The sequence below is a fragment of the Myzus persicae genome, unplaced genomic scaffold (assembly GCF_001856785.1).
Source record: "Myzus persicae strain clone G006 unplaced genomic scaffold, MPER_G0061.0, whole genome shotgun sequence".
NCBI classification, from domain to species: Eukaryota; Metazoa; Arthropoda; class Insecta; order Hemiptera; family Aphididae; genus Myzus; species Myzus persicae.
This window is the reverse complement of record NW_019101235.1, coordinates 391,614-413,815: the sequence shown is the minus strand read 5'-3', so window position 1 is coordinate 413,815 and position 22,202 is coordinate 391,614. Positions and strand designations below refer to the sequence as shown.

The following is a 22,202-nucleotide window of genomic DNA, read 5'->3' as shown; positions in this document are numbered from 1 at the left end:
TTTTGTGAAAATAGTTTTTTCCTTGGGTTTTTTATAGCAGAATGAGTGAAGTTGATGGATATTGTTAAGCATTTCCATGCCTTTGTGTTTGTTAAAAAGCATTTAAAGTTTTTAACTAGATTCTTAATGAGCGGACTGATTAAAACTCATTTGTTGAGAACAGAGAAAATATTAAAATGCATAATAGGTATCGTTCATCTAACATCTTTGTCTATAATAACACATTCAAAAGTCTCAAATTGAATATCAATTTTAATAATCCCAATATGTGTTATGTAAAAAAGACACGTTTACATAGTTAATAAAATATTTGTATTTGTTCATTCTCGTATGGTACTCCTATGTACCTACTTGTAAGGAACAATGTTTTTATACATATTCTTGTGATTTTAGAATATTATGCGGTTTTACAACTTACATAGATAACAAGAGTACGAGGTATCTACTGCTGTAGCCTATGATACTCATACTAAATATAAAATATTGTATTCACAGATTTTGAAATGTTTATTCCTCCGAAATTATAGCAATTAATTACAATTTTGTTTTTAAAACCAAAACAGTTCTGCCGCACTAATTATTTGAAATAATGAATCATTTAACGAGATATTTTTAAATATAATATAATATTTTACATTTATTTAACAATTATAATCTATGTATATATACGTGTACTATAGCCTTTAAGTAAGTAATTAAAATAACATCAGTTTGTGACTTTGCATTTTTAATAGTTATTATAATTATTATTTAGTTTAGTCGAAGCGTAAATTGGGTTAACTAGTTTATTCTAAGATGAAAATAAAAACGAATGGGTATATAAATTACTATATGGCACAATAAATACTGTTCTCTGTGTTTGCGCAATACGTATTATTTCCTTTGTGAACAAGATGCGTTCGCCATTTGGAAATGTTTTTGGTGTGATAGTGTGTTACATTATTTTGCACTATGTGTAATATCGTGGTCGTAGTTTTGTCTTCAGAGATCCAATACTTATTAAGCCTGCCTTCACTTGATATTTATGTTTTTATATCTCAATTAAATGTATTTAAAACCAAATAACTTGATCAGCTTATTGCAAACAACTGACTTGGGGTGCTACAATAACTACAAAGTACAAAATATAACTTTATTATAAACCATGCAAATTACTTTAATTATATATTTCAGACAATTATTTTTAATCTATAAACTGTTAATGATATGAATATAAATAGTACACTCCTGTGAACTTCTGATATACATACCTTATTATGAAGATGAAATTATATTTTAAAGTTATTTAACGATTTATAATGACGTGTTATATTTTTAATATAAATTTATATAAATAAATTAAACCAAGTGTATAATATTATATAAGTCAGCTACAACACTTTCGAAACTTCATCACAAATCATTTTTATCGAATTTCCCATAGATGTTTTGTATGTGTTTACGAATATCATATATAATATTAGTTTGTACATTACTTACCTGCAGGTATTTGGCTTACAGTTGAGATATATGTACTGCATCGAACAAATTTATTTCAGAACCATAAGAAATAAACGCTTATATTTTAATATTTCATTTTATTGTAATAATAAAAAACTATAGACGATTTATAAAATTATGTTGAAAGTCAGCTGGCGGGTGGTCTGGAGATTGATAGGCATGAAAAAAAAATAGAATGATAGAGGTAGTGTCGCTAACAAATACATTTAACTGCAGGCCTCGCCATCGGTTTCGCTAAAAACGTATTATATGAAAATTCTGTGGGTTTACACCAATACTGTTTTTGTCGGTTCTACAAAATTAATTTCAACACCAGAAAGGGCGAAATTGGCCCTAAATTCATTATATCGCAGTGCACTGGTATTTACCCGTGGTCGGGAGAGGACAACAGAGGAAGTTTTATATTTAAATTTATTATTTCATTACATAACGCGGTTTCCGACTGTGGCTATCATTTTTAAAAATTTTTTTTGTGTATTTCAAAGGTTAAAATTAAGTTACAGAGACCGAGTTTTTACCGTGTATTTCAAACGGACTACGGAAAAAAAAACAAATGAAAATAATAATAACAAAATAAAATAATTAACAGAAACACCGACGGTGGCCCTTAATTAACGCAGGTCCATAGTTATTCTTATCTACAAAAAGCTTAATTTTGGGTTTGCCACTTTTTTTTTATGCTACAACATAAAAAACCCTTTTGTAATAAATTCATAATAATCTTGTCCAGACTAAAAAGCCAGCGGGTTTTATTTAATAAGAAAAAAAATGAAATGTTGCATTTAAAACTACATGTGTATTTATTTTGATATCCATCGCTTTTATTTTAACTTTAATCGCAAACTAAAAAATAAAAACATCATTATTTTATTAATATTTATGTGCCATAAAAATATAATATTATTATTAATCATTTTAATATCCGTAAGTAATATTTATTATTTTAAACATATCATAATATATAAAATTGCAGAAAACGTTTTAATACAATATTGTATTAATAAAAAAATATAAATAATCTATTATACTTTTTTTTCACAACTACAAATATATAACATCTTTGGCCAATAACTGAACGTGTTTTCTCTAAAGAAATATTATATAATATTATTTAAATGTATAATACATATAATTTGTACCAGACAAATCACAATATTAAAATTAAAATTGATAGAAATGTGATTCCCGGTTTGATGATATAAAATGTATTAATTTTGTTAAAGTAATGTTTGGAGACTATCAAATTTAATTAAAGTATTTGTAAATTAACTAATTTGATTTTATTTCTTTCACTCTTGTTTGTGTAATAATTAAATATTCCACATGCTATACCAATGCTACATCTTATCAACTAATAGTACTAGTCTGGAAGTTATTTTTATTGTATTTGATTTTTTTTGCAGATAACATTTTTAAATTCTAATGAGAAACTCAAAGTTTGGTATTTTAGAAAGTGTAAGATAAACACACACGAACACACACACACACACACACACACACACACACACACACACACACACACACACACACAAAATAATGATATTTAAAATTAAATTTTCTTCTTCTTGAAAATCAAGTTTTACTAAAACTAAACTATTCATCTGTGGTTCTAAAAAAATTATTTATTACATTTTTAAAATTATTATTTTTTTTTTTTAATTATTGGGTTTATTGAATTCTAATTTAAAAGTCTAAACTTATTCTTAGAATGTTAAAAATAACCACAAAAAAATTGATAGGTTTTTAAAATTTAAGTTTTTCATAAAGTACATTTTCACTTAAGCCTCCAAATTTCATCAGGTTGCGCTATTATAGAAAGTTTATCAATATTTAAATTAAAATTTTTTCATTGAATCGATGAAATATTTATTATGTGACACTTTTAACATCACACCATCAAATTGCCAGCGGCTTAAGTCAGAAAAGGAAGTTGATTGAGTATATTATATGGTCAAAGAGAATTGAAATAAGTGGGTGAATAAAAATAATAAAAATTTGGAAAATATTCTTCATATCCCGTCCTCTCGAGTACGAGTATATTATAATTTATAAACTATAATTATTATACAATTGCAAATTATAAAAATTATCATTTTATTAAAATATACCAACGCTAATAATAATATTCCCAGCTATGCTATACTACAAACATTTTTTTAATCATTAGTCATGTGGTGTTGCGTAATACGAATTTGTTTTCTACTAAAATCATATTGATATTATATTGCACGCTATAGACTTTATGAGTTAACATTTTTCTGAAAGTGGAATATAAGTATTTAAAAATAAAATTAGCCGAAGAGTGAAAAATCAAAACCAAAACTATTCCCTGAACTCCACCCCCTCCTCCCTCCCACATTTTTAATTGTGAATTGTATAATATTATTAATTTAGTCGCATCGTTTTAGAGTACATAGCATGCGTGGGCACGCATGATGATATTATAGAATAATATTGTATGTTCGGTGCATAAGTGGTCAAAATATTTTGTTTCTAGCTTATAAATAAATACTACTTTTTCGCGGATCGAAGTTGGTGGTGGTCGGCGGGTGGATGTAAAAAAATAAACAAAATATAAACTAAAGCTAAAAATAAGCGTTTTGGGGACGACGGTATACCGACGGCGGCGGTGGCGTAAATCAGAACGACAGGTACACACGCCGAAATTGCGTCGGTCGGAATTTCGCGAGAACGAATGGCGACGAGCAATAACATAAATTTCGACCAACGGTGCGAGTGGCAAACACAAAATGCTCTCCTATATTGCCGCCGCCGCCGCCGGATAAATGTCTTCGGGGAATTCTATGTACGAGTTAAAGCCACCGGCGGGCATTGCGTCGCTGCTGGCTGTCGCTACTATTATATTATTATTATTATTATTATTATTATTGTGTTTGTGGTATATTCTATATGGCAAAGAATAGTAAAAAACATAACATATAGTACACGACACCTTCGTAGTGTCAGTCCTCCCTTGTTTGTGATCCGTTTTGAAGATTATAAAATAATATCTAGGGATAAATACACTCCCAAAGATGCGTCAGAGGTCAATTATATTGTACCCTCTGCGAGTAGTCACTGCTGTTATTCGTGTGATGTATTCTAACGAAAATATTGCTTCTATTAAACTGAGTGTAGTAGCAAGACCTAAAAGATGTAATAACTTTAGTTCTAATCAATGTTTAAACATTTGTTTTTACTGTTTTAATTTTTTGGAAAAATCTGTTTACACTCAGACAATAAATATTGTGGTAAAAACAATTATTTCAGTCTAGTTCATTAGTTCTTAAAATATAAATATTTTTTCGAAGTCAAATTATTTGAAACGCAATAACTTTTTCATAATATTCTTTTTGGGAATTTTACGACATAAGTATAATATTATTATTGACACCTATCCATAGCATTTTCATAATTTCATCATACTTTTAACTAGTACCAATTTGCCTCTTATTTATCAACTGGTCTTTCTGTTACACCCTGAATTATTATTGTGCTCACTATAGTATAGAATAGTAAAAAATAAAAATCATATATAAAGTAAACGACAACTTGTGCCTTTATCGTTACTGTCGTGTTTTTAGCCATCAGTGACCCGTTTTAAATATTGTACAATAATAATATAATATAATTAAGTACGTATTATTTTAATATACGAAAACATATACCACCAAGTACGCGTTGGAGGTCTACAATTATTGCACTTTTGGCGAGTAATCGTCGAGGTAATCCATGTGATTTTTTATAAAAAAATATCGTTGTTTTATGTCTGATATAGGTTAGACCTAACCTACATAACAAAATCAATTTAAATTTGTTTAAAATAAATTTTAAGCAGTTCGTATTTTTCAAATGCAGAATCGGTTTCGGCTTTCGGAAAAACTGCTTTTGGGAATTTTTTCAACAAAAAAGAGGTTGAATATTGCCCTCGATGCAGCGACGGTAAACGAAATTATCATTATATTATATTCACAGTTATATATAATACACCGTCTCTTTGGCTTTCTGAGTTCTCTCGGGTTAGTATTCCCTTGTACGTTGTAACAATAATAAAATACGTACGCATATGATGTTTATACATATATATATATATATTTATTATATACATATTGTGAGAAAAACTTCGAGTGTCACTATACACGTACCTATATATCAGTTTCTATATAGGGTTATTATTCTCCGTTTGATATATGGCAGAGAAGACCAATACGATATTATATAACATCTCAATCTCAAACGTTTCTCAAGTACCACCAATAAAATATTGTTAATGAAATACGAGCGGTGCAGAGCAAAACGCAATAACGATTGCAAATAAAACATAATACTATTGCATTATACTATTGCCTCGTATCAAATTAAAACAGTTACATCAAATCTTGAATATTATTAAGTTCGTGTATTTCTTATCTGTCCATTATTCCAATAGTTTATTGATACGCCCCGCGCCCCCATAATATACCATATTATGCGTAATAATATGCTTTGTTATTTCGTATTATCACGATACTAAATTCATATACCTACATCACATCACACTTTTACTCTTTATTGAACCTAGTTTAATTACAGGAGTTTTGAGCCAAGGTTAAAAAAATGTATCAAACCATATTATAATAATACTCGTAATTGTATTAATACAGTAATATTACTTACGTGATTTCGAAATGCGTATTTACCCAACAATTTCCTTATAATAGCAGACGTTCTTATCACCACGTTAATACGAAAACAGTTTTAAGAGGGTTAAGGCGTGCTCAGATAAGTTTTGAGTATTCCGTTATTACTTAAACCGACGTCATTATTTTAGGGGTTATCAAAGTTTGTACTTATCATTACGCATGGTAGAACACAGGTCCTGGACAGATGAATTTTCTCTGTGTATGAGTAAAGACTAAAGGTGTATACTGTATACTTATATATTATATGGATATAGTTCGCAACATATGTTGTGGACTTTTAAAAGTTTTGTAAATCTTTAGCTGGGTTGATAGTTTTGGATAGGTACCTAGGTGCTTTGTAACTTATAACCAGACGCTTAATTTTTACATGTACGGAAAACTCCAATGTTATGTGTTGCCTACTACCTAGTAACTTTTTGAACTACAATAACAATATATATTATTTTGTAAACCATACAATAATGATTACATTTACATACATTTCAACCTTATTTTATGTCTACCAGAATAAAAAAGTATACTGGATGTATATTGTATAGTTATTATTTATTATTATAGGTTAAATTATTATTTAATTTATATTTGAAATATATTTACATTTACAAGGCATGCAAGTAATCGTTGTCAAATAATGACTACTGTGAAAGTGTTAGGTGTAAATTACAATCAAACGTTTGGAAGGTACCTACCTATATACGTTGTGATTTTTTTAAGCATGCTTACTCCCATTTTTCTCTTTAATAATACACTTATTCAAATTTCGATTTTTAGAATTTTTAAGTTTACTTATATAGACTGACTATATTTTCAAATTCCTGATATTGTTTGTACCTACTACTTAAAGAGTGTCTCGTGACAATATAATTTACTACTTTTCAAATGGGAACTCTGCTTATTTTATAGAAAATTACTAAACGGATAATGTTCTTGAAAATGTTGATGTATGGAAATAAAATTTCTATTGAGAAGTTTCTGAGCTCTTAAAATGTTTATACAAATAATGATAATTCTTAAAAATGGTATTATTAAAATATAAACTATATGTAATATTTGATGTAGTATTTGTTATACTTGTATAATTTTTAAAAATTATTTGTATTGATAGACTACTGGTGTGGTTATACCAACATTTTAAAACCACATAAGCCCTTATCTCTACTAAACCTATTAACATTGGTTTATTATTCTTAGTACACCAAATTATACAACTCAAAAAATATTTGTCCGAAAGTTGATAAAAATACACCAAAGTTCTCAACAAAAAATACATCCACTGAATGACTAAAAGTGAAAAGGGGGGGTTTCAATTGGAAAAATTAAACAGAAGTTTTTGTTGTCACAAGGTTATCTTCAAGTGGTCAAAAAGTCTCCAGTATTCGAGATAATGGCCTATTGCAAGTGTATTTAAAAATTCCAACAATTAGAATTTTAATGTATACTCATAATTTAAGCATACAAATAGGGAAAGCAATGAGCATGCTTAGCAAATCACCATGTATTTGATTGTCTACCTCCTATTGATACCTAGTCATATTTTTTATTATTTTAATAAATCATAATTCATTAGTAACATTGATTAGTAATATTTTTTTAAATATTAAAAATATACTTATAAAAATACTTATTGTGAAACATGCACGGTTATAATATTTTTAATCGATTAAAGTCGTATAAAACCTTCAAGCATAAATGACTATTTGAAGACTGCCGAAGCAAATCACAAAGTCTACCTTATTTCACTAAAAAAAAAGTAAATTAATGTTTTATTCAATTCGTGGTGAACGACAACAATATTACCGAATACCTGTGCGTATATAGTACTAACTATTATTGAACAACTGTTAAATTCGTTTGTATAGGTAAATTTGTGGGGGGTGTGTGTGGGCTCTATACTGATATATTACGATTCTATCGAATATATTTTAAACCCCCCTGCCCTAATAGTTGCCGGGATCTCCACCTATCTACATCCAGGAGACTCCCTCGACGACCAGCTTAGGCGTTTGTCTGCATGATTTACGCGCATAGCACAGCTATAGAATTAATATTATAGTATAATAGAATAGATGCATAATAATAATATAATAATAGTAAACGTTGTGTTGTAACCTATGTGTTGGTACTACCTCCGTGGCAGCGAAATATCGTGTAATCCATATTCAAAAATTTTATTTTGTCCGTTTTCTTCTGACTAGTCTAGAGCTATAACAATTTTATACACGAGCTTGCGATAAATATAATAATATATATTTTTTATACCTATTTCGAGGATTCCGCTTTAGACGATCAATAAATCATGCGTGGCTCTCGTGACCATTACAATAATATTATGATCAGGACCAGATAGAGTGAAGATAATACAAACAACAACAATAACTGTGAGTGTGTGAGTGTTTACTGTCTATAGCACCACGGATTATGTTTGTACAAAAAACTAATCACACATAATATCATTGTCATGTTAAACAATGTGTCGAGCTTAAATAAATAGGTACCTAACTAAGTTGCGGGAAAATCGAAGATGTGTTCAGAGTAGGTTTTCGAAAATGATCGAGATTTTTTGTTGAAGACGTACGCCAGCGAACTAACGTTTTTCACCAATTTTACCAGTCCAAAAGCTTTAAACGAAAATAGATACATAGGTATACTTGGTGTTTGTTTGTTTTTATTCTATAGCATAAAATAAATATTTGAAAAGTTGAAACTATAAACTAAAATATTTATTTTAATGTTTTTAATCATTCAATTATTCAAGTCATGTATATACTTTATAGTTTATGCCAAATATTATATTCTTATCTCTGTACTACTTACCTTTCCGACTTAACTCGCATAAGAGATATTCGATTATGTTCACAGAAAAACTGTATAACTCCTCATTAATTACTTAATTGAAACAAATATTTGTTCTGCTTATTGGTTTTATTTTTTTTTGAGTTTCGTAATGAAATTATATTCTAGAGATGCTATTTGTTACATATCAACTGAAATAGCTTTTGATTTGTGTTTGTTTAAAACGTTGATATTGTACACAGAAAAGTATATATGTTAAATATATTTATATAAACACTGAGCCATATCTATAAAACTGTTAAAAACTATATTGTAAACTAAGGTCACAGATAAAAATAGGAACAAATTACACGATTGTCAGCCGGCTTTAAAATGCAAAATGTTGAAAATTGAAAAATCGTTGTAATATTTGAATAATATTATATTTAACGTTTTGAAAAAGAAATGTTTTAATTTTTGAACGGTATTGCTCCTATGGATGAAGGAAAATGCTTTTTTTGGATTAGTATCATCTATTTTAGTTAAAATGTATCTTAACACTCTCTCAATAATGTCTTAAATCATTGGTTTCAACACAAAATATCTATAATTTATTTATCCACAAATAAAATGTCACAATGAGTCCTAGAAAATACCTAAACGTTCTAAATTATAATGTATATACACATTGGTATACTAGCTGCTTGTAGCTAATATTATTAAGCCATTTACTCTATTCGATGTCAAATTGTTCATGGCACAGTCTTGTGAATAAATGCTTTTACATCTGCCAACTCCTGTAAATATAAATAAATGATTGTTTATTAATTTTAGCTCAACCTCGTGTGATTTTTTTATGAATATGTGAATATTACGAATTAAACTAAGTGAGGGGTTCTTCAAATAAAATTGAAACTTGAAAGTATATTTCACTTTCCGTTTAATTTTTACCTCATTGCTTTCGATTTTGCACACAAATATAGACTGAATGCATTACAAAATGAAGTATAAACTATATTACAGAAAATGTATATAGGGACTACATTTGTACATTTGTCGAAATTTTCAAGAATCAAAACAAACAAAATAAATTTGAATCCCTAATAAGTATGCAAAATAAAAATATATATGCATGTGTACCTAGATTCACCAAATTTGTTCATCTATTCACAGATTAATAGTATAATGTTACTTTTTATTCTTGGCAAGTAATCAAAAAATAAAAAAAAAATGATAATAAAAAAATCCTAAACTTGGTACACTTACTAGTTATAATTACGTCATATTACAATCGTTCAAATTGTTTACTTACTTTCTCATTTGTACGATGCAACAAGCCTTCGTAGCTAGTGAATTGGCTTTTAGTGGTAAACTCTTTTAGTATTTCTGATGTTCTTGTGGCCCATACGTAAGGTATGACCGGGTCTTCCGTTCCGTGGCATTGGAATATTGGTATATTTGTGTTATTTGTGGCCGCCTTAATAACCAAAAATAATATTATATTTAACATATAGATTTTTTAAGATAAATAAAGCATCACAATAGTACAGTTGCCCGAGTACCATGATGACCTTTCTCAAAAAATTTGAATTTGCATTATCTATAACAATTATGGTTCGTGTTTCCAAAAGTATGAAACCGTGTCATTATAGTTTCGAGGTTGGAGTGAAATGTCCGGTGTGAGAAATCAAAATCATTATCTATCTAAAATTGTCTGTTATCATGACCTATCTTAAGTTAAACTAAATTACTATCAAAGACGATCTCATGAACCTTTATTTAAAATATATAGTTTTTGGTAAAAATATCACGGCCTATCTGATGTGTGAGTATTTGTTATACACAATATCAAGGCCATACTCATGAGTTTTCGTAAAAATAACATTTCAGAAAGACGCTGCAGTATAGGTACCTGTTTTTTAGAGTTAACGATTGTTTACAGAGGTACTAATTTTCAAAATTCATGGTAACAAAACAGCTTTTTTTTGTTCGTCTCGAAAAGTTGGAAAAACTTGAAAAATGCCAGAGAGATTGGCCATAATGGCTTTTAAGCGAAGTTGTGTAACGTATGACGACAAGTGACCGTATCCATATTACAGACAATACTTTGGGGTCATACATTACGATTTGGGAACCGCCAGTAAACACACGCTAATCCATAGTTTCATTATTGTGTATTGGTTTTTTTTTTTGTTCAGTAAACTCCAATCCCTTTTAAAGGACTCACTAGAGTCTATAACAACCATTCACTGAAAATAATTAGAAACGAAACAATGTAATATTTATATCATCTCATTGTTTATTTTCTCTAAAGCGTATTTAAATTTAGCTATCTACCATAGGTATTCAAAAAAAATAATCGTTTACTTAATTAATTATTTATAACTCGTGTGTCATAGACATACGGAAAAACATAAACTACAAAGGTATTAGGTACTTCTTCGTCAAGGTATTTTTAATAATACCATAAAACATTGTACATCAATATAATATGATATAAAATTTTATAATAAGTGACATATTATAGGTCATTAGCCACATTAAATTAATTTATATATTATAATTTAAACATTATGTACCTATATTGCAACTTATATTTTATGTATAGTATTATAGTTGTATAAAACCCTTCACAATAGTTTTATTAAATTAAAAGAATATTATTTTGGTCATAAAATATTGTAGTTCATAAAAAAACCATTAGTTAAAACAAATTAAATAGTTGTTATTTAAGATAAAAACAAGCTAATAAATAGAACATTACATTTTGGTTTTGATTTAATCTATAATTTAGTGGCTTCTTACCACAGGCGGTAATAAATAGGTGATAAAAACGTTACCGTAATAAATTAGGTATCTATTACAAAATTATAAAACCAGGAACAACTAATGATATTAAAAAAGTAATTTTACTTAAATCAAGTAGGTAGTTGTATAATAATTTATTATCTATATAGTCAAGTTATCAATAATGTATAAATTATATTTTAAATGATATCATATTTTCAAAATAAAATAATTTTAAGAAATGATGTAAAATTTACTTGGTGTGTCCGCCGAGTAAATTGTTTTACACACTTAACGCTTTAACTTTAAACGTTTCATAACTAATTGCATTCTTAATGGAAATTAATTATCTTTAAAAATATTAACATAGTCATCATTAACTTTTTTTTTTTTTTAATACGTCTCAGCTACCAGGATTATTGGCGTTTCTGAAGAAATACATTATATTTTATAATTTCTAAAATTCACTACTACTAAAGTAATAGGTACATTCATTTTATATTGTTAGGTTTTTCGTCTTTTATTTTCGACTTATGCGTAGGTGGTATATACTTATAAAATATTCATACAGTGGGTTTCCAATGCACTAATAATAATGAATAGTAGTGATAGTTAATTAATGTTTAAAAAAATAGGTCTTCTGTTTAGTTGTTTTTGAGTGTACCTCGTAATTGAGTATGTCAATGTTATGGGTGTGTTACAATTTGAATTAATAGTGATTCATTATACGTGCAAATAGAAAACAGGTGGATCAACAGATGCAGAGCTAAGCGTTAACTATAAAAAAAAAAGTCAAGTTATTTTAAATCCCTTCAACATTATGTATCTATACATCAAATCGATTTTGAACGCATAATAGTTTAGTCTACGGTAGATGCGCACTCGCATACCGACACATAGACGATGGACACATATTATACTTAGCCGGTTGAATTTTTAATATATTTATCATTTATTGATTTATGATGAACTGCTTTTATCGTTATTTATGAATATAGGGTCGTGATTTTGATACACATTTCACTGTTTAACAAAGCTATCATTAATGCACTTTTTTATACATACCAGTTTCATATATTTTTTTTAACGAGGATAAGACATTTTTATTTTGTATTGTTGGCAGTTCTTCATAGGGTTTTCATAGGGTCATTTAAAGACTATTATGACATTTCACACTAAACTCTGATTTTTTTAAAGATATAATTTTGAAATCCGTATGTATCAACGAGGTTTTCATATAAGCATTTACTTAACAATTATAATATTCAAATCGCATAATTTAATCATTTGCCGAACGTATACGACGTTGAAACCGGTAAAAGGAGCGGCGATGGAAACACATATTAGAATCACTACATTATAATTCACCATTTAAAAATCTATCTAGAAACTATAACATTGATATTTGTGTACGACGGTCGTTCTCGTCACTCGTCGTCTGCAGAACTCATTTTATCCTCATACACCATACACGTGTGATTCAATATTTTGCATTATTATTTGGTTCAAACTCTTTCTTTTTTTAGTCCATAAAAGTATTGTTTTTTTTTTAACGGGGTTCTTTTTATAGGGAATCGTATACATTCCCAGCCTTAACCACAGTAACTTACGTCTGGGAAGGTCTTGTGTAACGGTATCCAACAGGACATGATCAGGATACCGGCCAGTGGCCTGTGGTACGTGAGTGCGGCGTACAGGGCCAGAGCTCCGCCTTGTGAAAACCCACCCAGCAACAATTTCTTTGGTGGCAACCGAGTCTTGGCCAATTCCTCGTCCAAAATCGCATGTACGTTGTCCACAGCTCGCAATATGTCCGACTCGTTTTCCGGTGCGTCTTCGTTCAAGGTCGACACGTCGAACCACGCTGGAATCGCGAACCCCTTGTTTAACGTCAACGGTATCTTAGGGCTTGAAAATACAGTGACAAAAAAATAGGTGTTATTATTATCGTCTAGTACTTGCTACAGCTACCATAATAATTATTATATTATGAATAAAATAATCAAATAAGCTGATTTATCGGTTAACTGATCGACCCACGGCCACGGTGGGTGATCGAGACGATGTCTCGATTTAAAATATTAAATTAGTTATCAAGTGTGTGTCACTGGAAAAAAAACGTAGCTTTTGCATTGTAGAGGAAAATATGAGTTAAAGGTTAATGGAAAAATATTTCCAAGCCACGTCCGAAAAAACAGACGTTTTGAATTAGTAATGATAATGCACTGGCAAAAAAATCAAGTGTATGAAATAATAATTTTAAATGAGATTCAATAGTCAATATAGTTCCTCAAATGCAAGGACCTATTTAATAATGCCTATGTTTATTGTATAATATAGTTATAATGATATTAAACCTTAGCTGTCCCTATTGAAACTATCGCGTTTTACTATTATCGAGTGGACCCAGCACATGACAGCAGTGACAAATTTAATCTAACGACGTAAACATGTTTAAGCAAAAACAAACGAAAAGGCATTACAAAGTGGTTTTAGAGTAAAACACTTGTTGTACAATAATTTATAGAGACAGTATTTCGGAAACAACTTTATCGGGGGTTTTGTATTGGACTAAATATTTACAACTTTTTATAAAATGCACAAAAACATTTAAATACTCTTATTAATATATTTTCGAAAATGGTTATTTCTGTCGTTCCATAAATGTAATAATCAGCAATGTTTTTGATCTAAAACCACTTGTTAATTATTATGGTGTGTATGTTTTTGGTGATTATGTTTTTACCGCTGATGGTTAGGTTAAGTAAGAATGGTAATAGTAAAGATGGACTAAACTGTAAATATTTTAGTTATAAAACATACTCGTAATTTCCTCAAAAAAACATTATTTCATAAAATCTTTTTTTTTTAAAAATGCCACGGGTGATCTGATCCCAATACCCCTTCCCCCAATTGTATACACCTCGTATGTATACGATAATAATTATTATTGTAAAATAATTAAATAAACTCACGCAGAAGGGCATATAATCTTGGTGTTTGGTTTGCGTAAATTCGTCAATAACTCAGCCCAAATGCTCCTAAAAATACAAATTATACAACACGATATAAATATGTCTTTATTATTGTTATTTATTTTATTTTTAAAGAATTTTTTCTAACCAAAGAACAAGAAAATAAAAAATAATAAACACAACATGACAGTCACAAATCATCAACATCAATAATCAAAACCAATAGAATTTTAAATAAACTGTAAAATAAATTAAGGAAATATCAAATGAAAAATGTTAATATATCGTCGATAATTTTCTTATACCTTGAGATTCTTAGGATTTTTAGATTGCCTGTGTTAAGATATTTACAATAAAATGTTTGGACTCCATGAATTTATTTCAAACTTAATTAAGTACAGCCACTTCTATAAATAGGTATTTTAAACAATACGCGGATGGTACATTTTAGAGGGTATTGCAATATTCCATTAGTTTTAGAAAAAATACAGTGAATATTTCCAGTATAACAACGTTTTATATTATTTATCTTGGAGTTACTGGTTTTTTTCGTACAAAACGCACTGTGTATATAGCTGTGATACCATGGAAAAATTCAGAGTTTTATCAATAGTTAAAGCTTTGTAAATGTTTATGAATTACCCAGATTCGCCAAGACCGTGGAAAAAAATAATCTGTAAACAAAAAAACAAAATGTAATTAATTTATCAAGCAAACAACATTACAGTTATAAATATATAATTTCGTACTAAATGATACGCGCCCTATACAGCTATATAAATAAACCGTGCTGCTGATCACTATACATAATATAAAAATATATTTTGTTTTTTCCCTCGATAATAAAAAGAAAAAACATTGCATTTCATGACTGAAAACCCCCCAAGAGAGGAAATAGCCAATCTTGAGAGGGGAAGATTTCCTTCGAGGTGGGGGTGAGTGTACATCTACCCTTTGGGAGGACGGGTGTTTAACGTTGCCAGTTAAAGTATGACAAATAGTCTCTCCCTACACCTACCTACATTTTTTACTATATTATGTTATAACAGTATCAATAATTTTTATGGTTATTTCAATAGAAATTATTTATTCAATATAAAATATTGATGAATAACAAAATAATATCATTTCATGAACTAACAGGATTTCCATATTTAATATTTGTTCAATATCTTCAGTTTTTTTTTCAAATATTGAACTTAAACGTATCTATATACGAGTAAAAGATATAATTATATTTATTTGAAATGACTTTGAAGTTTAATAGTACTTCACATACTAAAACCATCTAATCTTTTAAAATTATTGACTATAAATTATGATAATTGATGGAACCTAATTGGTATTTTTAATTAATATTAATGTGCATATTTATAATTCTTAGTTACTTTTAATTTTAAATTAATGTACGTGTTGACCTTGATAAATATATAATAAACAAATAATATTTCAATAGTCTTGATTTCAAATGTAAAGGTAGGTTTCGTATTTAATTCGAAAAATACTATTTGACATATTTAATATAATGTACCTACTGTATACTTGAATATGGTTATGTTCAACTTTAAATGTGTGCAATACGATTTGATTAACACTTTCATTGGTCTTAAATTTCTAGTACACTTCTACGTGTCCTATTTGTTGGTATTGTTTTATGGTTGTATGAGACATAGGTACTGACCTACCAACTTGGTGATTTTTTTGAGCCGTTTGATTTGTTACCTTAGATCAAGTTAAATTTATTTTTATTTGCTAATTTAATCTATGGTGCTAATTCATCCGTATTATGTCAAAACCAAATTTTTGACTTTTGTTGAGGTTTAAAATGTCAATTATTTTGAATTTTTATGAAACACTGTTTATTGATCGTATTGTCAACTAGTCAATACAATGTTTGAATACATCATTCAAAAATTGCAACACTGGTAAATATACGATTATTTATTGCTCACTTGTCGGATATTACCTATCATTTTTAGACCAGATAAAATCTACAGCACCACGGCGCCCCTGTAAAGACAATGCAGCACACACTTTGGGAATCACTGGGGTAGGTAATATTATACATTTTGTTAAGTACCAACTACCTACAAGAAATGAGATGTGTAATTAATAATACATGATTTTATCATCTTGGTTCATAGAATTCATTTAAACGTATAAATTTATAAAATATTATATAATATGATTAATAAAACGTAAAATTGTAAATTGTATGTACCTAACTGAAGGTTATCTATTGTACCTACTAAATTTTACTATTTATAAAAACATAATACTAATATCGTCACATAAAAGCTTATGGTAAACATTTAAATTATTAAAAATGATTAGTTTTTTCTGTAAGTATGACGTTGAATGATTATTGATTATCAAACTTAACTTTTTTTTTAAATATTTTAACTCGTAAATTATTATGCTTTTAATAACTTACGATTTAATTTGCTGAACGTGGATACTGAATTTAACCAACGTAAAAATCGCAGTATTGTAATATAGACCCGCACCATTGGGTAATGATTTGAATATTTGACGACAAACGTAATTGATTAGGTGTATTAAAATAAAAATAATATGGCCATTGAAATGAAATTATATGATATAAATGGTTTGATAAGACCAATGAGAAAACTATTGATAAAAATACACTTCAACATTTTGCTCCTAATATAAACATGATGTGTTATAGAAAATATGATAAAACTCTTAATAATTTATCAATATCAATGTCAGTACATTTGTTTTGAAGTTTGGATTAATCCTGACTGCCAAAGCACACGAGTTTGGGAATTAATTTATCCGTGAGTGAATATACCTATATTTCGAGACTAGACTTGGCATCGTTGCTACTCCAAAATAATGTGCTGGAAACAATAATGATGTAGTAAAAATTCATTAATGTATTGTAATGTTGTATTAACTTCGAAAACGTTTAGGTTTTAATACAATTTAAATGGTTTTACTTTTTTTGTCCTAAGTTTGATATCATATTGAGGTTTAGTGATTGACAGTACTTCGAGAAATGAAAATGAAAGACATAAATGAATCGTTTTTTATACGGTAAAAGTTATTACGTTTAAATTAAAATATATAACCTAGCCAGATCTTTGCACACTTCACTTAACATACCAGCATGTTTCCGTGCATATATATCTATAAGTATCAAACATTTGTTTTGACAAAGAAGACATAAAGTAAAATTTTCTATTTTATTAGGTAGTTAAAATAAGTTCACTTGTACCTACACTAATCTATTGTATACATTATTCATAATAATCATATTAACGTAACGCTAAAATAATAATAAGCAAATTACTCAAAGTAATAACTAATATTATATTAAACCGACAAAATACGACTTATCATAAGTTTTTAATATTTGTGTAGCGCGCAAGTTGGTCGATTAATAATAATATTGGTCTTATGTTTTTCGCTCGTTTCGTTGAGTTTTTCAGCAGAACCGCCAGTTGTATTTCAACGATTATACATTGCACGTGTAAATATTATCCGGAGGATTTCCTCGTGAGTAAACAAATCTTTAAAGTGTTGTATACTTAATCTATTACACAAACTAACGCACACGATTCTCCCAGAAACGTGTTAAAACATAATAATATATCAAATGTGGGGCACTGGGGCCATAGCATATTGTTGAATGCGCATATTTGTTACTTTAGTACCCGATGACAAGTCTGACAATCAAACAAATCGATAATATTGTACAAACCATATAAAAATGAATCTCGTGTTTTTCTTAAATACGATACAAAATTACGCTCTAGAGAGCATACTACTTTTATAATGAGACAATTTGATGTTGCTTCAGGTACCTACAATATTAGGTATATATTTTTTACATCGATATCCAATTGCTCTCGTCATAATGGTATACCCGTGGTACTTACCGGTATTGGTTACCGGTTATAACCATTATTCAAATAGTATAACGTAGCTATAGGCAGAATCTTAAGACAATTAAGTACCAACATTTTATATCCAAATACAAATAAAATATCAGTAACTATATTCGATCTTGTCACGTGTTATGCACTCATGTCCGTCTATAGGTATACCCACTACTTGAAAATGTATTTTTTTATTTATTATCTACGTTTTGTTTCAAAATATTGTACAATTGTTTAGTGTTGATTCTAATCAAAAATGTTATAAGAAAATTATGATGTATTAAAGTCTTGGAGGGACCGTTTCAAACATCTATCGCATAAAGCCTTAAAATACCGGAAACAAATTCGGACGGAGCCGTCACGGTCGTACGTAAAGCGGGAACGTTCATTATTTTACTATTAAAACCGTCGTATAAAGCTATAATATCATAAATAACACGATAACGATAACTAGAGTTAATTAAATAATGACTATTTAATTGACTCTAGATAAAGTACAAAAATAAAAATAATAATAATTTTTAAGTAGGTATTATTATTGCTTACCGTCGACATGTGTTTGCCCGTCGGAGGTATCGTTACCGTTTCGTAGGTGGTCATCGTGCGGAAGACTATAATTGTTATATTAATAATAATAAGTAATAACGAAAACGAGACGGTAGACGCTGTTAATCGAACAGAAAAACCAAACTTATTCGATAAAATTAATCATAACAATAATATAGTGTGATTGCGATTTCCAATAACCCGATCGAAACGTCCACACATCGGCGTGTGTCGAACACGAGTGTCACAAGTACTTCTCCGTACACGTGCTAGCTATCGCGCAACTCCGCCGCTGCCGCCTCCTACACTATTAAACACGATATTTTATTTTATTATATTATTGTACTGGTTAGATTCTTAAAGACCGAACTGATTACGGTTTGACCTTAGAATCTTTCGTCGTAAATTGGTCTGGTTTATCACAGTAGGCAACAAACGCGTCGAACACCAAACTCGGCACAATTATAGTATCACATATTAATATTATTCTTTCATAGAGCAACTACACATAATGCAGAAAATATTATATGAAAACCGTTATAACAATATCGTGGTATATCGGCCGTGCAACATGGACGAGTGTGTGTGTATACCGTGTTTATGAATATATATATATATATATTTGTATATAGTATTGTGTGAGTGTTGTGTATGTGCGTGTGTGTATTATATGGAATTACCGACATAATATACAACTGTTCAACAACATGCTGGGTCGATCTTGTATCGTAATTTTATGTTGTGTTTGTCTGTGAACTTTGCTAACGAATAACGTTTATATTATGTCATACTTTTAAATGAAGCTATTATACTCATAGTATATTATTATTTTTTTTTTTGGTTTCCCGATGTTAATATATTCGAACATAGGTAGAGGTCCCTGTCATTGCTTTTTTCATATGTTCGTTCGTAGATAATAATCGATGTCGTAAAATATCATACTGTATCATATTTAAATTATATGTTATTAAATATAAATCGGAAAAAAACAATATAATAAAACTACCGTATTATCAACTCGACCTTTAAAAAAATAAAATCTCTACCTGATATCCAATATGGCAGACTTAACAGATTTAATAGTCCATCACGATTTAAATACATCTATCACGGGTTGAGTTATCTATATGCCCAAGCAGGCGTTATACCATTAAAATATGTAGTGACAACTTTAAACTATTATTTATCAACAGTAGATATACCAATAATCAACAAGCATGTACAATGTACATTTAGTAATAATTTAGTAAATATTGGTTCAAATCAATACCATTTATTATTCTGCTTCATTTCAAATATAATATCATGTAATGATCGTAAAATAATATTATATAATTATTATTATTACATTGATACCAACACATTTTCTAGGAAATTAGAATATCTATTTATTCATAAAAATATTAAATTTAACACCAATATTATATGAATATCAAATAAAAACGACTGCATCCTATCAACTACCATTTAATCGGAATACACACAGTACCCATTTATTTTGTTGCCTCTATACCTTTAGTTGGTTTAATGAAACACGAAGAACGAATTATTTTATTTTCTACAGTTTAATAAAATGTCAACAAAATTAAGCATTGTACCTATATACGTTATTGGTAGAACCCATTGTTATAATATGGAATATATTTTGTTGTGCTTCTTAATTGCTCGATTTAAGGTTACTTTCAGTTTCGGCGTTTATGTTTTTCTATTATCGTTAAGTGAAATATATATATATATATATATATTATTTTCTATTGTATTAGTAACCCGCACGTAAGGCATGAAATACAAAAAAAATAAACCAAACAAAAACCCGTAATCATTCCAAAAATCCTTATCCTCGGCCGTTTTAAATCGGTCGGATGACATTTTCACGGTCCAACGACCAAGTGCAGTAGATCGCATCGAACGAGGAACAGGTACAAACTACAAAATATGTATTGCCAATGCGCAATGAATGTTAGCGAGGCACGCCGCAGCAGCGGTGCAACCGATAGCGAAAATCACTTGGCTTTTCCGGTGATGTCTGGTACAACTTTTTGTTCTTCGCCAACGATATGGTGTAGGCACTTACGTCACGAATTCACAACCAGTATAATTATAGGTACAGCGAACGAGTAACGCCATCTAGTAAACCGGTTTGACCACCTACAACAACTGAACCGACACGACACCGGTACCAAAACTAAATATTATAATATATTATGTACACACAAATGTATAATATATTATATTCGTGTCATTAGTCTTACCAGTCGTGACGCGAGTGTTACACTCTGGTAATATATTATTATTATGGTTATTCACTTGTGATTTGCAAGTAGAGTTGTACAATGCGTAAGAGGAAAAATCGTTCTAAACTTATACGTTACACACAAATGCCTACCTATTATGATATATTATAATATTACAATCGTAGGACACTCATCGTTGTTATCTCTCTATTTTAAACTCGTTTTAAATATTTTACTCAAACAACGATAAATCAATGGTTTCTGAAGGATGCAAATAAAATATATGACTAATTTATAGATACTGTAAAATATAGACATTAAGTGTCATTTAAATCATTTATTACAATTACGTGAGCAATTGGAGGCATCATAATCACGTTTGCTAGTCAATTTTTTTTTCTTGTAGAGCTGGGATTTGAATTCGATACATTTACTTATTAGTTTAGTTATAAATTATAACTTAGTATATTACCTATTAATATTATTATATTATTTACATTACACCGTTACTGTCTTCTTCAGCTAGAATTTAGGGAACATTGAAGGTATTTTAAAGAATTAGTTATGAAAACGGCAAAGAATTGATGCCTTAATTATTCGTTTCAATATGTCCATAAAATAATGTCCTAAATATATATTAATAAAAAAAAATATTTCTGCAATTTTAAAACAAGAGTTAATATTATTAAATGATATTGTATGAATATTGGTTTAAATATAAAATATGTAACAAAATAAATATGATCTTTAAAATACACAAATATTGTAAAATATGTATTGTGTTAAAAATAAATTGAATTA

The 22,202-nt window shown here is 28.9% G+C and overlaps 2 protein-coding genes across 2 annotated transcripts in view; one reads left to right on the top strand and one right to left on the bottom strand.

The window, feature by feature from the left end:
- LOC111028294 (transmembrane and TPR repeat-containing protein CG4341-like) overlaps nucleotides 1-22,202 on the top strand; it is a 295,701-nt gene that overhangs the window by 47,177 nt on the left and 226,322 nt on the right. The window lies entirely within an intron of this gene.
- Nucleotides 9,542-19,451, bottom strand: LOC111028295 (acyl-protein thioesterase 2-like). The gene is made up of 6 exons (XM_022306884.1): nucleotides 19,168-19,451; nucleotides 15,359-15,390; nucleotides 14,717-14,782; nucleotides 13,352-13,649; nucleotides 10,267-10,431; nucleotides 9,542-9,751 (listed from the first exon to the last, which is right to left on the bottom strand). The coding sequence occupies exons 1-6, from the start codon at nucleotides 19,219-19,221 to the stop codon at nucleotides 9,707-9,709; spliced, it is 660 nt and encodes a 219-aa protein (XP_022162576.1). The 5' UTR covers nucleotides 19,222-19,451; the 3' UTR covers nucleotides 9,542-9,706.

Excerpts from the sequence above, each read along its gene's own strand:
- LOC111028295 (XM_022306884.1), bottom strand. The coding sequence starts at position 19,221 with ATGACCACCTACGAAACGGTAACGATACCTCCGACGGGCAAACACATG. Across the intron at positions 13,650-14,716 it reads AAGATTATATGCCCTTCTGC|CCCTAAGATACCGTTGACGT; the intron begins GTGAGTTTATTT and ends TGTATTTTCAAG. Across the intron at positions 10,432-13,351 it reads TACACAAGACCTTCCCAGAC|GCGGCCACAAATAACACAAA; the intron begins GTAAGTTACTGT and ends TTGGTTATTAAG.